At 42.3% G+C, this 21404-nt stretch overlaps 6 protein-coding genes across 6 annotated transcripts; 3 read left to right on the top strand and 3 right to left on the bottom strand.

Moving 5' to 3' along the window:
* The first annotated feature begins 1 nt into the window (after position 1).
* On the top strand, positions 2 to 523 carry PHALS_14656 (uncharacterized protein). Its single transcript, XM_024728715.2, has one exon. The coding sequence runs from the start codon at positions 177 to 179 to the stop codon at positions 399 to 401; it is 225 nt and encodes a 74-aa protein (XP_024579164.1). The 5' UTR covers positions 2 to 176; the 3' UTR covers positions 402 to 523.
* Positions 524 to 703: 180 nt separating this feature from the next.
* Positions 704 to 2947, top strand: PHALS_13041 (beta-glucan synthesis-associated; the record flags this gene model as incomplete). The annotated part of the gene is made up of 2 exons (XM_024728713.1): positions 704 to 1280; positions 1347 to 2947. 2 exons carry the CDS (start codon positions 704 to 706, stop codon positions 2945 to 2947), a joined length of 2178 nt encoding a protein of 725 aa, XP_024579163.1.
* Positions 2948 to 3045: 98 nt separating this feature from the next.
* On the bottom strand, positions 3046 to 4803 carry PHALS_13040 (uncharacterized protein; the record flags this gene model as incomplete). Its single annotated transcript, XM_024728712.1, has 1 exon — positions 3046 to 4803. One exon carries the CDS (start codon positions 4801 to 4803, stop codon positions 3046 to 3048), a length of 1758 nt encoding a protein of 585 aa, XP_024579162.1.
* An 8462-nt stretch (positions 4804 to 13265) lies between these two features.
* PHALS_13039 (uncharacterized protein) lies at positions 13266 to 13533 on the bottom strand (the record flags this gene model as incomplete). The annotated part of the gene is made up of 2 exons (XM_024728711.1): positions 13266 to 13467; positions 13523 to 13533. The coding sequence occupies 2 exons, from the start codon at positions 13531 to 13533 to the stop codon at positions 13266 to 13268; spliced, it is 213 nt and encodes a 70-aa protein (XP_024579161.1).
* Positions 13534 to 15858: 2325 nt separating this feature from the next.
* PHALS_13038 (beta-glucan synthesis-associated) lies at positions 15859 to 18108 on the top strand (the record flags this gene model as incomplete). Its single annotated transcript, XM_024728710.1, has 1 exon — positions 15859 to 18108. The coding sequence occupies one exon, from the start codon at positions 15859 to 15861 to the stop codon at positions 18106 to 18108; it is 2250 nt and encodes a 749-aa protein (XP_024579160.1).
* Positions 18109 to 18251: 143 nt separating this feature from the next.
* PHALS_13037 (Uncharacterised protein family UPF0246) lies at positions 18252 to 19190 on the bottom strand (the record flags this gene model as incomplete). Its single annotated transcript, XM_024728709.1, has 2 exons — positions 18252 to 18475; positions 18539 to 19190. The coding sequence occupies 2 exons, from the start codon at positions 19188 to 19190 to the stop codon at positions 18252 to 18254; spliced, it is 876 nt and encodes a 291-aa protein (XP_024579159.1).
* Between the last annotated feature and the right edge of the window lie 2214 nt (positions 19191 to 21404).

Genomic DNA, 21404 nt, shown 5'->3' with positions numbered 1-21404 from the left:
GGGGGGGGGTTGAACGTTAAAGGTGTACAAGCCTCGGGAGGAAGCCGAGTAGTATGCGCAAAAGGTGCGATTTGTAGCAGGTACGATCGCGACAAGTGTGTGTACATACTACACATTGTTTCTCGAGTAGGGTGCCTCCAGGGCATTAAGTGATTGCGCCAACGTTACAACAATCGATGGTTGCGGAATTTGAGTATTCTTTGTCGCTGGTAAGACAAGCGTGGTTCGCGCAGCGAAGAAGCATATATTTTTGGGCCAGCTACATACAACACAAAGCTTTGATTGACCACATGATGAATCTTGATGCTACCGCTATGCCATTTTACCATCAATTATACCATGCATGTAAAGCCTTAGGTATAAATGTGTGCGAGTTTGATACGTTGACGATCAAATCGTAGGAACAGCTAAAGATCGCTTCAATTGTTCGAGGCAGAGTAAGCATACAGACAAAGGTCACTTGCACAAAATAAATTTGTTTTGGAATGGAAGCGCGCTTTTGTAATGCTTTGAGGTTGATCTAGATCTCCGAATCAATAGTGTGTCAGCTAGAGCACTTTATGTATATTGAACGGACCCTTTCGTCGACTTCGAGCCCTTATATGCTTTTTTTAGTCTTTCTAATCTTGTCGTCTTATTCGTTTGGGGCATTCATCAACCTGCCACCACTGCTTGAAAACAAAATTTTTGAACATTGTATCTCATGAAGTGTTATTCAATTGCATCATGGGTCATTGCTGCGAGTTCGTTTGGACTGATCAAGGCATTGACTGATGATTCCAGTACGAGATTTCCGACCAAATCGGGTATAAAAACATGGGTTGATCCCGATACTCCTCAAGATTCTCAAACATATGTGAGCTCACGTGGGCAATCATGGGACTTAGTCATGAGCGACGAGTTTAATACGCCCAATCGCAGTTTTCGACCTGGTGATGACCATCTTTGGACATCTCTTGAAAAACCCGATGGTGTGAATGGAGCACTTGAATTATATTCGCATAATATGACTTCTACAAAATGCGACGATGATGGCACATGCTACTTTTTTATCAAATCAATCGATGAAGTAAATGTTATTCATGTTTACAATATGTATACACATCCTCCAGATTTTGAAGATGCCTACTTTTATTATCGATCTGCAATGGTTCAATCGTGGAATAAATTTTGTTACCAAGGTGGTATGATCGAAACACGTGTACAATTACCAGGAGCTGTCTCGAAAGAATCTGGAAATCCTGATGTAGCAAAGGGAGCAAATGGAAGGGTTGAGAGTGGTATTTAATATCCGACTTGGCCTGGGATTTGGATGATGGGAAATCTTGGACGAGCAATCTTTTCAGCATCAACGAATCGTATGTGGCCCTTTTCGTACAATAATTGTGAACCAGATCTCTTTGACCCGAAAAATCAACGAATAAGTGCATGCAATGATAATCCTGGCTACGGTTTGAATCCAAGGCAAGGACGAGGAGCTCCAGAAATTGATGTGCTTGAAGGTGCTGGAGCTTTAGTGTCTTCATCAGTGCAAATTGGCCCGGGAATGCCTGACGATTATCGTCTTTTTGGCATCGACCCTTCAACGGGAGATTCATCAGGTTGTATTTACTCTGCAAGCTGCAAGACGAAGGGAGCAAACGACGTCGGGGTACCAACAGCATATTACAAGAAACGTGGTCACTTATCGTGGTACCAAGGATTGAGGTATGCAGCCAATAATTATTGTTCGTCAAAGTCTGATGCAAAACAAGATTATAAAACAATCAGTGCATCGCTTGAAGCTGGGATCACTGAAAACACGTGCTCGAAACAAACGTGCCCTGGATCGAATGATGTCAATGGGGACTTGGGACTTATTGACGAGAGTGGAATTGCACGATGGGGAATTAATTCAAATGGAACATGTTTTCCTCTTTTTAATGTATATCTTGGTTCCTATCTATGCGATCCTGACAATACATTTCCAAAATGTGCGAGTCCAAGAGATGAATCAACGACACCTGAATCAAATGCCATGAGTTCTTTTAATTATCAAATGGATGCCATATCAGCTAATTGGCCAATTCACGTTGGAGGGTATCTAAATTATGTTGTATATCAACTTGAATGGGTAACTGGGAAGAATGGATACGTTCGATGGATGTTAGATAGAAGTCCATTGTTTGAAGTTCCATCCGAATCGATTTTGAACGTTCCACAGAATGCTGACAAGTCAAATCCAAGAAAAATGATGATTGAAGAACCTTTGTACATTATTTTTAACGTTGCACTCTCAAGTACTTGGGGTGCAACACCACCAAATCCAGGAAAAGAGTGTCGTGGTGATGGATCTGATCAAGTTGTGAATAAAGTTTGTGACTCATTTCCAATGTATTTAAAAATTGATTACATTCGATTGTATCAAGATGGAAGTTTAGATCTTGAAATTGACAATTACATGCAAATTGGTTGTGATCCAGCAAGTCACCCAACAAAAGAGTGGATTCAAGCTCATCTAGATGAATATCAAGATGATGTGAACTTTCATATAGAAGTTGCGGGAAAAGCATTTTGTAAAAAAGACGACGATTGTACGATTGGAGGAACAATTGGAAAAGTAGCTTTGAAGACTGGCAAGTGCGTTAAATCGCGGTGTGAATGCACATTTTCATCATCATGGGGTGGTCCACGATGTACAACAGCCGTGTCATCAAATACATTCAGTTCAACCGAAACGTTAAATGCTACGAGTTCGTACGGTCCACCGATGACATATTCAGTTACTATTGCTGGATTTATTGTTTTTGTCACAATAGCTTCTGTCATGTGGTCAGAAAAAAAGCAGAAACAGGAACTTATACGACTGAAAAAATTAGAAATCCTAAATGTTCCAACAATTTCAAACGTGGTTGAGGACATACCAGAAGCCAAACGTACTTCGTCGATAAGAGGGTCCAGTCGATAATTATCGCCAAAACTTCATTTAGTGAGATTCTAAATAACTACATCATGTCAATCAATCTTCTTGTTATTTACAGTTGATTATATTCTAAACGCTATGTGCTACAAGATATTTGCTAGAATAACTAACACTAGAAAAAGAAGAAATAAAACAACAACCAAGATCGCACCTCTCTTATCATGCCCTCCAAAGGCACGTAGTTGTTGAGTCTCAAGTTTTGAACTTGGAAGTAAGAAAACAAAAGGTATAGCAATTAAATTCACCGTAGCATAAGCAATTGTTCCAAATAATATACGTGTTCGTGTACTGTGAGAATCTTCATGAGTTAAAATTGATGGATAATTGATCCATTCAACAAATCCATTCATTACTGTTGTACCAATAGCTTGACCTGAGAGAACAAAACCCATTGTTACGCCTTCACAACCAACATGAGCAATTTCTGTCGTCGTTAAGACTGTAAATAATAACAACCAAGATGTTGGCCATATTCGAAAAATACTTGAAAGAGCATAAAACCATTTTGTACGGACAGTATCAGTTGCTATAACTGTAGCTTGTACTACTGCAGTGAAGACAATGATACCAATACCATAAAGTGCTAAATGACGCCATGCTGTACGTAAGAGTCGTAACTTTGCGTACATTAGTGCAAAGATTGTTCCTCCAGTCATAATGACAAGAACCCAAGGATTCTTAACGTAATCACTGGGTGGAAATTCGCTCCAATTTGCAAGTGTTTCGTCAATATTTGGGTTATGAAGATGAAGTAACATGCCGTAAAGTAACAAAAATAACAATACCCGATGCGTGACTATCTCCTGGCATATTTCCCATAAATGAAGTATGCCCGTATGGAGTGCTGGGACGACACCAAGTTGCTTCGTTGAGGCAGTTAATGTTGCTGTACTGCCTTGTTCATCGTCTTCATAGAGAAACCAGAGCACAAATGGAAGCACAGTTACTGAGATTATAAGTATCAAAGTACTTGTATTGAGTAGTGTCAGCTTTGTTTGAAATTCGGCCACACCAATATTTGCTGTAAGCGCTCCAAGTTGCCAAAATATTAGTATCGAACTCGCCAATCCACCACGTTCACTTATAGCTTCACGCTGTCCAAATCCTACGACCAATGCCAATGCTGTTACCCACGAAAATTGAAGCGATATACTACCTAAAATACTAAAAAATTCAACTAGACGTCCAAAAATTGCGTCAGACACTTCATGAGTTGAGAATTCCCACACATATATCGCCGAAACGCTCCCAAAGCTTAAGGTGCTTACTATCCATCCCAGAACTATGTAAGCCTTCCGCCGTGTACCACAGAATGGAACACAGTCCGAAAATAGTCCAAGGAGAACCGAAAATATGACGCCCCAATTTAGTAAAGCCGTATTGTGACTATATTTTCCATTAAAATCATGATTCATTGTCGCTAGGAGTAACGGACGATATCCAGCACATAAGATTGAGGCTGTAAATCCAGATGCTACAACTGAGATAGCAAGTCCTAAATGCCATCGATCAAATAATTTAATCGGGACAAGTTCACTGCGTAAACTACCTAGCGCTCGATAATAAAACGTGACGTCATCCAATGCAAAGATTCGATCTTGGTGTGAAGAAAGTGAGTTTGTGTCACTGGTCATGTGGTCTAAATCTTGTGCGAAACCCTCAGCATCAATTTCGTCCAACTGTTGACTTGAGAGCGTGTCAAAATCTGAAAGTGGATCCATTCGAGATTGGGACAGAGTTAAGGAATCATTGATTGTATCGACATGAGAATCGTACAATCTTATGGGTCGAAAATTTGGAAAACCATCTTCGACTAGCTCACCGAAATGCTGGTCGTCCATGATCCCAACTAGGCGAATCACAAAGTACGTGCTTGGAGAGAGAAATTGTATTGAAACAATACAAGACGCGAGTTTGAGCGTTCAAGTCACATGACACTTAATACGGTTGATCTGAACTGTGGTCGGAAGCCAATTCCGGGCAGTCGAGACTAAAAGTTCGATTTATTTGACAATCAATACACAACCTAGATGCTCATCGATTTTGACCTTAAAAAATTTAGGCCTTTCTACTAATTATTTCAATACCGTTGAAGTTGTAGTTGGGAAAGAAGATTCTATCTGTTTTAATTCTTAAATCTAAGATTAGAATCGACTATTTCTAAACAATTTATGAACTGCGCAATTGTGGCGCTATAATTGACAAAATAGCACAAGTGAATTCTTTTTTTGACAGTATGCGTATACTGCTCCTATATTATAGCCAGCAGGGTAGGGCAGTACATGTTATCTTTAATTTTGTCATGACTTTGCGATTATAAAATTTGAAGATTTCTGGTGATTTGACCCAGCAATTGGAAAATATTTCATTTCGACACAATGGATGCCACGAGTAGGCCATGCTGCAACTTAAAGCAATATATCAAAGCCATCAGAGGGCTCACACTTTGTACATTCGGTGTATGGAACAATTTGTGACTATAGTTACCTTTCATACAATTGCGGTATAAAGGTTGCAGCTTCATATTGTATATATAGATATTATTGCGACTCATGGGGATTTAATAGAGTCAGAATCAGTGATGGTGATCTTCAATAAATATCGAGGCGACAGGATGCCAGTCCTACGGTCGTACTTCCTGCATATTGCAGCATCAAATACCCCATAATATCCTCAATATGTTTTGAATTTGACGTTTACTGTATGTAGAATCAGAAATCGTGGTCAGTAGTTTTGTACTGCTTGGCTAGGTATGGCTAGAAGTCTCAGCTGTACTATTTTTAGAAATGTTACACAATTTGGCACATAAATATTCTTCTTCCCCTCGATTATCTCGAATCAGGATAACATTCTCGAGAATGCTGCAGTTGGCCAACTACGTTAGTGCACCTGCTACAATTTGTTTGATAGATAAGTTTGATCAAATTGGGGTTCGTACTTAAAACGTTCATCCCGTGTACAAATTTTAATCTGGCTTATATTATGTAATTATTTTCATCTACTTCTTGACGTGTCCGTGGCTCTTCATCGCAATACATTGTTGTTTTCCAATAATGTTGAAATTTGCTTTTTATCTTTACTCGAGGAGGCGATTCAATTGTGTTTTAAGTAATCAGCCGCGATAACTCCGACCTGCGGAACAAAACTATGCAGTTAATCACAAAGAGCTTTTGGCGAAAAAGTATATTTGGTAAAGTTCCGTTTGTACTTGCTTGAATTAGAGTGCTTTACGATCTATACAAATCATACCTCGCTGCGTACGGGAGTAAAGTCCTCTTATTTATCGCAGGGAATGGCTTGATTGTCGTCCTTCTCAGCGCAATAAGTCTTTGTTGTACACTACAAGCATGCAAAAAACCATCTTAGCCGATGTGTTGTCAAGACGTCCAGACTGTCGACAATGCAAAGATTTTCGGACAATCAAAGTGCAAGAAATAACTACAGTGCGCGCAGAAGTTGTCGACGGGTTAAAGTATGATGAGACATGCCAGGACTTGTTGAAGTATTTCAAGGGCCCTTCTAGCAAAGCAGTGCAAGGTATATCGTCTCGCACATGATCGTATGCTTATTGTTTCAGAGTGTACAATTGTATATTGATCTATACGGCTGACATGATGATACAGCAAGTGTTGGTGTTTCAAATGATGAAGGTTTGCGTCATCTCTTCATTAATGAGTGCCATGACAGTCCTTTGGGTGACCATCTCGGACGTGAGAGAACGTTTCGCAGTCATTCCCGAGAATACTATTGGTCACACATATACGAGTGGGTGCGCAAGTATTTGAAGACTCGTGAGCTTTGCTCTAGAGTGAATCCATCGGGTACTACCCAAGCCCACATTTGGTTGCTGGCAGTGCCAACTGGCAGCTGGAGCTATGTGAGTATGGACTTCATATTCCGACTCCCGCGTGAAGTACATGGACGAAATGACATCATTGTGCTTGTGGGCCGCTTTAGCATGATGGTTCATTTTCGTGCCTGTATGTGATGAGAATGGTGTATTTCTTAACTCTACAGCTTCAGCTCGCCAGTCGGCGACAGAGAATTTTTGCTTGATGTACTTCAATGTCTTTTTGAAAGTTGGTGAAATGAGATGCGAGAAATGAAAATAGAGAAATGCTCGGCCGAGCGGTCTTAATGTGCCTTCTATGCTGCCTACCGTTCGAGCTGTCTAGGTCAGCGATGTGACTGAAATTGCCGTTGAAGACACATATCACCTTCGGATTGGTTGTCTTCTGTGCAAGGCGCGTCAATGTTCATCAAACCGACGTCCCGCTCTTTACCAGGCTTTTGATTTGTCGCTGGGAAACGACAACACCCAGTAGGCGCGGGGAGACCTACTGGGGGAGAGCTGAGTTTTGTTGAGCCTTAAAGAGGTAGAGGTCAGCAGGTCCCGACCCCGAAGAGCTCCGTGCTCTTGGACTTGGGATGTCTATGGAAATCGGGCTTACTTGTTGTGAAAGCGTCCGTGAAGGGCTTTGAAAAGCCACGGAAGATCTTGATCGACTTTGGGGCGTTGGGCAATTTTGATCGATGCTCCAGGATGATAATTAATCAGCTGTACGCTGAGGCGCTGAATTCGCTGTTGTGTAAAAGTGTTACTGTTCGCTTAGCGACGGGGACACGTGTCACGGTGCCGGGGGTCCCTGTGGACCTCGGTTTCAAGTTTCGTGACTTCGATAGCGTGGAACGCTGCTTAGTCTTAGACTTGGATTCAAGGTATGACCTTGCCGTTGTAGGGCATGGTTAAAATACCATGAGGGATGAATCAATAGAAAGTCGACAAGCTTTGGCGTTACGGGCACATCTCCTGGTAAGTCTATGGTGAGTCTTCGACCCAACACAGCTAGGAGACAAAACGCTATTGGCGCGGGCGCTCGACGGGAGGTCAGCGTTCAGGAGATCGGAGTATCTGAATTGTCGAACGCCGAAGGTATATCGGACAGGAATTCTGGGCATGGCTCGCGGGCCGAACGTGGAGTGATCCAAAACCCACAGAGCACTGCTCAAGTATCGGAACAGTCGTTGCTTGCCATGCGGCATGGTTGGACAAGGTCTGAGGCATCTTGGGCAAGGCCCTTTTGATGCGCGTAGAGTGGCGCGTTTATCTACTGGACGAAGGCTGCAGAACTAGCAGCTCTTAGTCGGATGTTGTTAGTAACATCAAGGCTTCGATCGAACAGGGAGCGGGGACACTGGACGACGCTGAGTGTGTGTTCATACTGGTCTCGCCGACACGTGGAAACCACGAGGAGAGGCACGTCCACACCGTATGTTATCTGCAAGACGCAGGACATCGACTCCGACCGAGGATGTGTCTACCGTAATCGAAAGCACGCAGCTATGCACCTTCCTCAACGGTTTGACGGGGGAGAAAGACGGCGACGTCAGCCACGAAGCAATTCATGCCGTGGGTCCTCTTCTTGAGCTGAACGAGATGTTCCTCGAAGGGTTCGGCAGTGCCTTGAAGGCAAGCGATTTCGCCGAAGTTATGATCAGGTTGTGTCGTTTCAATCGCGACAGCTGAAGTCAGCAGAAAAAAACTACCTTGTCCATGACAAAATTTATGTGTTCACCTCTTGGATTCAACTCCGTTTGTCGTCTACACGGATCCCACAAGCTTATGTTATGTCTTGCTGGCTGTCATTCCTCATAGAATACAACTTCAGAGTCAGACAGAACACTGTTGGATGTTTAGCGCTGCCTGGCAGCATGGAGATCTGCTACCTCGTCCTCAGCGTAGCTGAGTTCCATCGGCCCAGACCCGCTCAACGAGCGGCTAGAATGTGCATTCCAATCAAATCGTGCCGATTTAAAGCTGGTGTGGTATTCAATGCCACATTCACCGCTTCATCAAAGAAGACGGATGCACCATGGAAGATTTACATTCTGGCCGCGCCAGTACGGAGGCCATCCATAAAGTCGATCACTGGGGACTGCACTGGGGAGTGATCGGCTGCCATCCCGGCGATGAGAGTACGCAACCCTTGGACAGAGTCTACCAATTTTTTTTTGCCCTGTCGGGTGGCAAGGAAATGCGATCGCGCGCGATATGCCTGGTTAGGCGGCGAAAACACGCGTAAGCAGCTGTAGCTTCAGCTTCGTCCAGGAAGAAAACGCTGAACTAACCGAAGTGCCTCACGTCAGTGTCCATTCTCGTGCTCGACTACAGACCTTGGAGATAGCTAGCGCCACGCGCTACCGCTCGGTCTGGCGCATGGCGGATGCCATAGCCATCTCAGCCTCTCTCACCCAGAGCAGGAGATTCTCTCCATTCTTACCCTCGGAGCTATTAACGCTCAACATGAGCGGCCTGAGTCGGAAGGTGTTATCCGTCGTCGACGGTGGTGTCATGACGCCGACATCTTCTGCTTTAAGTGCTTTATCAGAACATTTTCATAATCCAAAAACGCCTGAAAGCGCGCGCTAAACGCTTCAGGTCTTTGTGAAGCGAGTTGTTGCACGCCTTCAGGGCCAAGCATGAGACACCTGCTTTTTATTCCCGTCCCGTATGCCCTGGTGCAAGTATGAGAACTGCTCCATCCTCATAGACGATCAATCGTAACAACTCAGGTGTGGCTGACTACAAGTGCTACCAAGTGCAACGGGGCTATCGTAGCTCTTTTGCGTAAAGAAAGCTAACTTAAGATCACCGACCTTACGTTCTACACTAGAAAACCAGGATGACTGTAGTGGATCGCTATTCGCTCACTAAAAGATTACCCACAATCTTAACTTAAAACAAATAAACTCTTTCGTTCTAAATGTAAACTGTTTTTCGTTTGTTTTATTTGCGACAAAACCTTTTATGTCTAAATCGATAGGTTTACTAAATTTAATAGATAAACCTCATTAAGTGCATAAATTCTGGCATTCCAACCACGTGTTGGCTTCTTGTTTATGTGTAGTCACACCATTGTTACAGTGACACCACTTTGTCACGTATGTAACATCCGGCGGGTACAAAAAGCCATGTACAGCAGGGGCTTAATCAAAGTTTGATATGGTCTCTAGTGCATATCTAAGCGATCCTCTTTCGATGTAGGCATCGACGGCGGCAATAACTTCAATCCTAATGCGCACGGGTTGTCGATACTCTTAAAGTCTAGGTGACCTAATTGTCTGACCAGGTCGTCTGTCAATGTAGCAAGTCTGCTTGATCATATGTGTTTTGGCTGGCCTATCCTTGTCGATCATCATGCACAAGACGGGCTACGCCTTGCCAACTCCTTCATTTTGAACATATTTGTATGCGCTTCTTTGACCTACATGATTTCCCCGCTTGCTTTTTATTGTGACAAGTATGTCATCCACTTATAGTCCATTGGAGATTTAACCTTCCAGCGATTGCCCTGGCACAAACGCACTGATCCCCTCCGCAGCCCTGAAAGCCATTATTCACAAAGACATTATGTTTATCTTATTTCAGACACCTACTGCATGTTCTATACCATATATAGGCTTTTTAAGACTGGGAATACGTATCCCCGATCATTGTCGACACCCAGCGAAACTATCATCAAACGTTGTCTGTCAGCATACTGTTCAGAAAACAGTATCGACATCCAGCTGTTCCATTTGGCAGCCGCATTTGGTACACCCTACATATACCATCCAAATTGATTCATGTTGGCGATCAAGAAAAAGCCTTCCATAATTCTGCTTGAAACCCTTTGTTTCAAGTCGGGCCTTGTACCGCACAACAGTGTCATTTTGATCATGCATCTTAGTAAAAACGTATCTCAAATTTAATTGTGCGACCGTTCTTCCATTTTGACTTTCATATTCATGTTAAATTCTGCTCCTGAGAGCAATACTCTGCTGCAACGGGTTTATGCCGCTTCGCTGCATCGTCGCTCGCCATTGATTGAACATATGTAGTCGGGAAGTCTGTATCACCCACACTTCTCAGGTTTGTTTCCAAGAACATCATCGAGAATGAGTTCGCATCTTCAATCCTTGCATGTTTTGGTGCGGTAGGCCATGTTTGCCTCTTCATTAACTGGCCCGCTTTTCAGAGTTAGCTTCAGCTCATGTCTTCGGCTTGTCCGCACCCCGTCAGGCTGAAACAATAAATGATCTTCTCGAAACAAATAGAAAGTCTAACGAATCATGCTAGTTACAATATGTTTCCAGCAAAACGCACGGAAGGCATCAGCTATTGGATGCTGACACTTGGTGGACGCTCACTGTTGTCCATTTGGACGTATATTACCGGTTCTATGACCGTTTTCATACGTGTGAATGTGTTCCACTTGATTTTAAACATGTTGAGCATCACTGTTCTTTATATATCTACGATTGTTTCTTCTGCCTGTAACGCATGCACGTCGTGATTACCGCCTAGTTCACTCTCATCCGACCTATTAGAGAGGGTTCTATAACACTTAGCATTTTCTAAATCAAACACGCGAGAATCCTTGACATGTTCCGCATAACCGCAAATCATTTATATGAAGCTCCTGGGTTCGAGCTTTGTTCTTTTTATATCGTGAAATGAGCGCAACCCTACGATCCGAACAAGCGTTAGTGAACCATCTGAGGCGCTTCAGCTGTAAACTTAACTCATGTGGCGTGATGTCGAAATGGGCTGTAATCGGAGAACGTCCAATTTAACTATCTGCTGTGTTTACTGCTTCCTTCCACCATATAAGTAAAATTATATTATTGAATAAAGTAAATCACGAGCCTTTTATTAATATAGTCCTGTTCATGCGCTTCGTCATCTCATTTTGCTGAGGGGTTTATGGAACAGAAAGCTGGTGAATGATGCCGCTTCGACGACACACGTCTACCATCGTTTTAATAGCAGATTCTGTCCCGTTGTCGAATTCAGCATGTCTTTGTCTTGTTCGCACCGCTTCAGACTGAGACAATAAATGATCTTCGTAGGATGTAAGAATGGATGAGCGATATCATGCTAGTTTCAATCAAGATTTGGTTATCACCATGACCAAATCAAGTACACTAAACTGTGTACAGCCGCACATACAGTGAAGATAATATTGTTACGCGGAATCGGCATTCGCGCAGGGAACGTCTACGCATTCAACATATTATAGGCGTGTACAATACGCCATTTGCTATTTGGTTTACGCACACAAAACGTCGGTGCGCTGTGAGGACTTGCTTTCCCTCACAAACCTAGCAGCTTGCTTTTGAGGGGAGAGTTTATCAATGATCTCATTTTGTTACCTCGACAGTGGCCAGTGTTGAAGCACTGCGTACTTTCTTATGCATGTGTGAAACGTGTTGCATGCTTTTACGCCCTTGTCCAGATTTCCGGCCCCGACAGAGTGATGGCAGTCTATAAGTAAAGCACTATTTCTGTAACGGGGTTATATGTACCCTGGTAACAGGGGGGTGTCACACGAGATGGGCATGGTGTGACTGCACCCAACAAGAATATGGTATGTGGCCAGGTAGCCAGTAGTTATGCATGTAATTAGATTTTATTATTTATATTCAGTAAAATCTATACATTTGAAATTAGGCGGTTTAGCCGCAGATAAAAATAAATAAAAATCATTTCTGAATTTAAACCGAAGAGTTTTTAGCTTTGGTTAAGGTAGTAACTACTCTTGGAGTTAGCGGGTTGCGATCCGCTACACTCGTACTGGTTCTTGTAAAGAACGAAAGGTCGGTGACCTAAATTACGCTTCCTTAAGCGCTAAGCTACGGCAGCCCCGCTGCAATTTCGGTCGCTCCATTACCCGTCCGATGATACCGGTGTTGTGGACTTTGTGGGCCGTCTATGAAAAATGGCTCATTCTGCGACACCGTTACCAACTATACAAATGCTTGCTGGCAACAATTGTGTCAGATCTAGACCTGCCCTTTACAGCAAACCCTCAGCCAACTTTGTTTAGGTTTAAGGCACCAGCTTGGTTATACCCACGTTGACCGTCTCCGGGCATATAATCGGGTTTATTGCGTAGCGTACAATACATTTGAAGCGCTAGCAGTTGAAGTTAATTGCTATTGCTTTTTGATCTTTGATCTTGCGTTATCTACAGGACAAAATCTGTTTCTATTAACAATTTGTTTATTCCCCATTTCCTGTTACATCGTCACAAAGCGAATCCGATCTTGTTGGGGGGGGGCTGTTGATATATATGGCTTGCTGATATCTGCCCGGCAAACCAGTGCATTCATTTCAATGGGGTGAGCATCAGACTTCGAGTTCGTGAACGCATGACTGAAAGTCAGATTGAAAATAATTATCATGTCAATGTCAGATTAGGCGTGAAACACACGAATGTGTATATTGATGCAATTTCTGTTAAACTTAGTGGCGTGCACACTACATCGTACCGCTCATATTTGTAACATGAAAGGTATTGAGCTGTAGTTTTGAGATTTCAAAGCGAATGCGAACTCGTATTGGCTCTGCATGAGTGTTTTGAAGCCATACAACGATCCTGCTATGACTCAGGATATTGTGGCGCTCTAGTAGAATTAGTCCAGCGTCTCGAATATCTCTTGTCACTGATCCACCTGCTGCGCTAAAGCAAGAAAGCGATGCTGGACCCTCTAGACTATTGAAGTTCCTCTAGCCACTCGTGGCTCATTTCGGTATCGCTCCAAGACTTTTAAAGAGAGTCAACGTGCCTGTTAATGGCATAGCTCACGAGAATCAGTCGCGAAAAAGTCGGCGCTTCTTGATGAGCAAGGGATGGCCGACCTAAAAACAGAAACAGTTATTGGGCCGACAGGTCCACCGCAACAGTTGATCTGGTAAGGGTGAAGGGATACATTTGCCCCGAAAAACTTTAAAGATTGTGGAATTCATTTCGGCAAGAATTACCTGGAGCCCTTGCCACCATTGGCCTTGTAGATTTTCAATTTTGATCCCCACTAAGAAGAAAAAGAGTTGCCCAGCACAGCACGCTTTCCACCAGGGAGTGGACTCGGCCTTGCTCCAAGTTCAAGGCTTGGATGGTAGCTTTAAGAAATAGCTCGTGGTGATGTGCGGGGCGGTTGCCAGCGAATCCCTTGATTTGATGAGCCTTCACCTCGAACACATCATACTTAATATCTTCTCGACGTCAAACATTGAATGACGCTCTAGTAAGACGTCCGCTTTACGAAATTTAGCTTATAAATCTGAAAGGCTAGCGCGAGGATGTGTCTTCGCCACCCAGCGGCAAGTTGAGTGCAGTATTCATCAGGTTTTGCAAGCATACAGTACCCAACGTACAGTGGAGTGGATCTTTCTGACCGCTGCTGCTCCAAACGCAGGCGGTTTTCCTAAATAGTGGTGACCTACGTGCTTCAAAGCCCCTGCAAAGTAGCTTACGATTGCTCGTTATGTTCTGTTCGGGCGGATAACCCGCATGCATAGGTGTGTGGGGGTCCGTCAAAAAGCGCGGCGAACAACTGATAGTCACGACCTGATTAAGTCTACGCACATATTGAGCCTGCAGACGAATGAGCTGAACTCCCTTAGCCAGATTTAGTTGAATCAAAACGAGCTGGATGTCATCGTGTGCTCCACGGTGGGGTGTCGCGAAATCCTCCGCCGCAGGAAACGGACATGGAGGGTGTCTGAAATACGAGCAGAGGAGAGGATCAGTGAGGACAACACCTCTTCTGCAATAATCTGAAAAGCATCTTCACCTCCTCGCCGATATGCTCTTAAGGTCATCGACCGCGACGACCGCTTCTTTTGAGAGGCTCGCTGAGCATATAAGGGTACGTCAAGGAGAGGAATCCTGATGAAAGTATGCTTGCAGATGCAGGCATTGTACGGTGCAAGATGTAGAATACTACCCAAGCAGCAGTGGGTGCATAAGAAGAAGCTTTCGATGTTGCGCTATGTTCGAGAAAAACAAAGTTTGTGTGATCCCCACTGTGGTCCATATTTTGATGGGGGTAAGACAGGATACGTGATTAACTGTTATGTACATTTTTTTCAGTGCACAGGATTGTGAGAGAACTGATACTGATGTGGATAATGGAGCTCTGTAAACATCACGACATATCGAACATGATAAGATCGATATACTGAGTCTTAATTCATATTAGACTATTACATAAACAAAAGACATTTTGCTCTTCAGCGAATTCAACAAAGAAGAAGGTAGTGTTTAGATTGATAAGAAGAGTTGATGTTTAATCATTTCTGAAGACGATTTAACGATTTCTAAACATTCAAAAATGACAATAACATTTTTTTCAAATAGTGAAACTTGATTTTCTCTATTCGCATCTACGATTGAACGCTCATCGTATCTCAGATCGTTTCGCTGCTCGGGTCGCGTATTGTAACGATCACTCGATTCTTTATTCATTAAGTACGTAAGGCACGTGTGGTGATAACTATCCTACATATTCATCTTTAAAGCTCATGTTTAAGGAGTTCAGAGCTTTTGTAGAATCGTCGATGATGACATTTCCGAAGTCAAATGTCAGTAATCTAGTCACGACATTCAGCAAGAATCGATCACTCAATTGCATCTTCTATATCTATAACATTAGTCGAACATTCATGTGCTGGATATAGTGCAGTGGTATCGTAATTGACGGTCGTTGTCGCTTGTGTTTATCATAGAATAATGAGTGCTGCTCTTTCTATCAATTTTATATATTGTTTTTAGTTCTTTCGTACAAAGTGTAACTCCAAACTGATTTAACCACGCCTACTTGGCCTACTTTTATCCTAAAAACCTCACTTTTGGTCCTTTCTAGCGAAATGGTACAACGCTATGAAGACAAAATATTACAACGAACATCGACGTCATGGCGTGCGGGACAGACCACAGCTCGCGTGCTTATACGAAAGTGTGAGAACTTGTCACTTTAAAAGGAGAAGCGTACAGCTCAATTGAGTACCACATTTCTATTGGACACGTTTCTTCGACTATTCAAAACGGGGTACGTAATTGGTACTTTCGATGACGTTTACGTACTTGATCACGTTTGCGGCGGTACTATTTACTGGTAAAATTACGGCTTTACCAAAGACAACAAAGGGTACAACATACCCAACAAAGTCAAAACTTGAAATTTGGGTTGATCCTGCTACTCCAAAAGATCGGCAGACGCTTACAACGTCTCGTGGACGAACATGGAATTTGGTTATGAGTGATGAATTTAATACAAAAAATCGAAGTTTTCGACCAGGTGAAGATCATTTATGGACATCTCTTGAAAAACCTGATGGAGTGAATGGAGCACTTGAACTTTACTCACATAATATGACGAGCACGAAATGTGATGATGACAAGACATGTTACTTTTATATTGAGGTTATTGACGATGTGAATGTATTTCATGTATATAACATGTATACACGTCCACCAGGGTATCAAGATGCGTATTTTTATTATCGATCTGCAATGGTACAATCCTGGAATAAATTTTGTTTTCAAGGTGGATTTTTAGAAGTACGGGCACAACTTCCAGGTGCTGTGACAAAAGCATCAGGAAATCCTGATTTAACACTTAAAAAGTCAAGTCAAGTGGAAAGTACCAAGTATTATCCAACGTGGCCAGGAATTTGGATGATGGGAAACCTCGGACGAGCTATTTTTTCCGCCTCAACGAACCGAATGTGGCCCTTTTCGTACAACAAATGTGAACCTGAAGTGTTTGATCCACAGAATCAACGAATTAGTGCATGTAATGACAATCCTGGTTACGGTTTAAATCCAAACCAAGGACGTGGAGCTCCAGAGATTGATCTATTAGAAGGTGGTGGATTATCTATCTCATCTTCCTTACAAATTGCTCCTGGAATGCCAGTTGAGTATCGACTCTTTTTTGCCGATGGGAGTGAAAATTCGTGTTGGTATACATCGAAATGTAAAACACTTGGAGCCAATTCAATTGATGTACCAACTGCGTATTACAAAACGAAACGTGGATATAAATCGTGGTATCAAGGTCTTCGTTATGGAGCCAATAACTTTTGTGATCAAGGAACGTCTACAAAACAAGATTATGACACAATTGCTGCATCTGTGAAAGCTGGAATTACCGAGAATGCATGTACTGCTGATATCTGTCCTGCATCACATGATGTGAATGGGGATTTAAGTTTTTTGGATGATTCGAAAAGTGCACACTGGGGTATCAATTCGAATGGCACGTGTTTTCCGCTTATCAATGCTTACATGGGTGCTTATCTATGTGATCCAGACAATACAAATAAATGGTGTGAATCACCTCGGAGCGCCAGTACTGCTCCTATCAAGACAATGAGCTCGTTTAATTATCAAATGGATGCTATTTCGACAAATTGGCCTATTCATTTAGGTGGTTACCTCGATTTTGTCACGTATCAACTTGAATGGGTTACAGGAAAAAATGGATATGTTCGCTGGATGTTAGATGGACATCCATTATTTGAAGTTACAACGGAAGCATTTTCCAAAGTTCCTCAAAATGACAAGAAGAATAACCCAGAAAAGGTGATGTTAGAGGAACCAATGTATTTGATACTTAATGTAGCACTTTCAAAGACATGGGGTACGACACCTCCGAATCCTGGTAAAGAGTGTCGTGGTGATGGTACTGATAAAGTAGCGAATGCTATCTGTGATTCGTTTCCAATGTATATGAAGATTGACTATATTCGATTGTACCAAGATCGAGGAGATGATCTAGATGAAGATAATTATATGGCAGTAGGATGTGATCCTATCTCTCATCCAACGAAAAAATGGATTGATGCTCATATTGATGAATATGTTGATGATGAAAATCCATGGAAAGAAGTGTCAGGCAAAGCTTTTTGTACGATTGATGACGACTGTACGATTGGTGTTAGTGTTGGGTCTGCAGCACTTAAGACTGGAAAGTGTGTTGAGAATCGTTGTCAATGTACGTACGCAGCATCGTGGGGAGGACCACGATGTACGACGGCTTTATCTGGATCGACGAGTACAAGTGTTACAAACCTCTCGAGTCGTGCATATGGACCACCTATGAGTCTCTCTGTAAGTATTGCCGGAATTATCGTCGTACTAACAGCTCTGTCGGTCTACTCAAGCATGCTTTCGATGAAAAAAGAAGCAGCACTTTTGACGAAGACGAGCGCATTGGCCAAGATGGCTGCTAGTTTGATCGATGAAGGAACAAATAACTTGAGCTCTTCGATGAATCAAAGACCTAGAGACAATTATAGCCAAAACTTTGTATAATGCAATCGTCATGATGTTCAATTGCTTTCTATCTTTCACTTTGCCGTACATTTGGTTCATAAATCAGAAGATCACAGCATTAAAATCGCTATTTTAATGTTCGTCATAACCTTCTGTATGTCATGCTGTCGAACAAAAGTCATCTATTTCGCTCTTTTCGCACGTACTTGAAGCTTCATTTCATCCTTGTGTTCATCCTCTCTCGTTTCACGCTTTGCAAGCGACTTTTTCGTCATTTTCTGCCTTCCAACCTTTTGATCTTTATTTGATCGCTGAAACACAAATGTCTGAGAATTCGATGCTAAAGTTGAAAATTGATATCCTTCGACATGAAATTTTGAAACATCTTCAAGTGACATCACACGTTCTTGAATCAAATAGCGAGACATCAGTCCTCGAGCTCGTTTAGCATACACTGATTTGATCTTACCATCGTCTTGAAATACACAATTGACGACTGTAATACCTGCAGTTTCAAGTGCTGATTGAGATAAACACTTGAAATATTCTTGTGATGCTAAATTGATTAAAATTCGTGGTAACTTGACTTTATCTTGAGCTTCTTGTTTACAAAACATTGCGTCTAATTCCACAATGAGGTTCTTCCCCCAAAAGTCATAAAGATCTTGACCTTTTGATGTGGAAAATTTCTGACCCATTTCCAACCGATATGGTTGAATCAAGTCCAATGGTCGCAAAATTCCATAAAGACCAGACAAAATGCAGAGATGATGCTGAGCAAACTCGAGATCTCTTTCGGATAGAGTATAGGCATTTAAACTCTGATATGCAGGACCATTAAAAGTTAAAGCTGCTTGTTTTAGTGTCACACTTGGATGTTGTGCCTTTGTCGCTGTGTTTGACATGTCAAACATTTGATATCGATCGTAATTAAGCTTCGCCAGTGTGTCATTCACCTTTAATAATGACTTTACTTTAGCTTGCGATAACTTTTGAAGCTCTTCGACCAACTGATGCGTTTTTAAAAGCAGACGCGGTTGAGAACATTGAGAGATTGATGAGATTGATAAATCAAGTGTCTTAGCTGGAGAAATAACGTACACAAGACGTGCGGACGTCATCTTAGTTGTTGTTAGTACTATATGAGGAAAATATTGAAAGAAATTGATATATTGAGATACTTCTTTTTTAAGAGAAAAATGTAATTAGCCCATCGTGAATTTCTTAGAATCTTTTAGAAAACTAGTAACATTGAAGAATTTTATGGGCATAGAGAGCCGGAAGCAGAGGGCGATGATATAACTGACCGCTAAATGCATGTCTTTACTATTGGTAGGCTGTAAAGCCAACAGATTATATTGATGTCAAGTGTCAGTTTGCTGCTGGCGCATGAACTCGAAACCTTTGACGGCATTCTTCTCTTAATTTGTTGTACGTTGTTTGGACATTCGCATTATAGCAATACCATGCTAACTTATTTTAATAGTGATATAGCGTATGTATTAGTTGTTTTCCCTTCTTTACTTTCATGCCTCAAATCACAATGTCTTTTGGTTTGTTGAAGCAAAACAAACTCACGATGTTTGTGTCCAGGAGCACAATTGTGAGCTTAGCTACACAAACTTTAGTTTCGTCTGCTCGATCAGAATGAATAATAATGACTGACACAGACATTTTAGATGCTGAATAATTCCCCAAGTAACTTGCTGTACACAATAAACCTTGCGGATTCGTATGCATGGTATTGCAAAATCTTTTAATGTCATTTTAGTTCAAACTGATACTTATTCTACTCCTTATAGTGCATTATCCTGTCATTGATGCAAATTGTAAATTTCAGACTGAAGTTTATTGTCTATTTTGTCATGTCAGTCTTAGAAAATCAAGTTACGCGAAGATAGCAGATTCAAGGGATGTAATTGTACGAATGATCTTAAGGTAAACAGTGGTGAAAGAAAATTCATGATGTTTCGTAGGGTCATCTTTGTTGCTGAAGTGAACCCCCTTTTCTATCGACGAAAGCTCTGGTGTCCCCATCGTAATGTATTATTGTCCCTAATTTAAGTGTTCATGGCTCAAGAGATTTTAGCAATCTGTTAACGCGACAAGATGTGAAAAGAGTGGAGCTTGATCGATTGCCAAATCGCTTTGTGTTTTACACCCGACACACAACTGAAATGGTTTGAGCGCATGAAAGTGGAGACTTTAACAATAGACACGCAATAGTACATGGAGAGTCTTGACCCAGCACAACGGCTGCCAGCATGCCACTTTGGTGAAAAGCTTTGCTAAGATTGTACTTTTTTCACCGGTAAGGTACCGCAGAATGAGTTAATTTAGTTAGACGGACCGTAAACCCACAATACCGCCATAACCAGATCGTTTGAGCGACTGGATGACCAACTATATGTCAGAGCTGACAATCTGGACAAAGGCGTCGGCGCAAGCAGCAAGGGTCAAATACACTGACACTTATCACATGTGCGTAAATACGTGCTCACCAACTTTTGCATATTGTGTTGAGGAGCATGGCGCTCACTGAGCAGTAAGTTTTTTCACGTTGCAAGGTGCAATCTAAAGAGGTATCACGTGGTGAGCATGTCACTTGATTCTGAATCAGAGTGACAAGGACGTAACATTCTTATTAATTCCAGGCCTGGCCCATTTACTCGCACCTCACTGTTGTCTACCGCCATAAACGTCACCCTAGATATTACGCAAACAGCTTCATCTTTTCCTACCACCAAACGTTATCTTGGGACCTCAGCTTAAAGCTGCAATAGTCAGACTTTTCGAAGATACACCATGTAGACCGCGGCTTATCACCCTTAATCTTAGCTCAAGGCCTTCAATCATTTGTTGCTCGCTAATTCCGTAAAAGGTTGTTGCAGCTAATGCCCACATTAAAGACATTTTTGACTCGTATCAGATGTGGAATTTGTCTAACCCAAGTTTCAAAAGGTTAAAACGCATGGCGCCTTCAAGTCTTTGACTTCCAGTCGATCGATGGCTTTTGGCATTTCAGACATGCCATAACTTGAATAGATCAAATCCGAAATCAGGGTCTAGGGATTAGAGCTCCCGGAGGATGAAGCTTTCTCCAGCGCGGAATGCTGGTAGCTATCCGACCCATTTTGGAACCGGGTTCCATGCTCATCATTACACCATGAAGATGTTTTGGTCAGAGGGGCTTCCTCCCACCCAACTATCACACACCCAATTGGGTGCGGGTTGGCAGCGTGGTCACACCGCAGCAGTGTGATTGCTCGTCCACTTTAGTGACCTATCTCCGGCGTCCTTGATTTGGATCCTATGGGTATCGAACCGGTGCCAGA

Source organism: Plasmopara halstedii (genome assembly GCF_900000015.1).
Source record: "Plasmopara halstedii genome assembly, contig: Scaffold_650, whole genome shotgun sequence".
Taxonomy (NCBI): domain Eukaryota; phylum Oomycota; class Peronosporomycetes; order Peronosporales; family Peronosporaceae; genus Plasmopara; species Plasmopara halstedii.
This window is presented reverse-complemented; position numbering and strand designations above follow the sequence as displayed.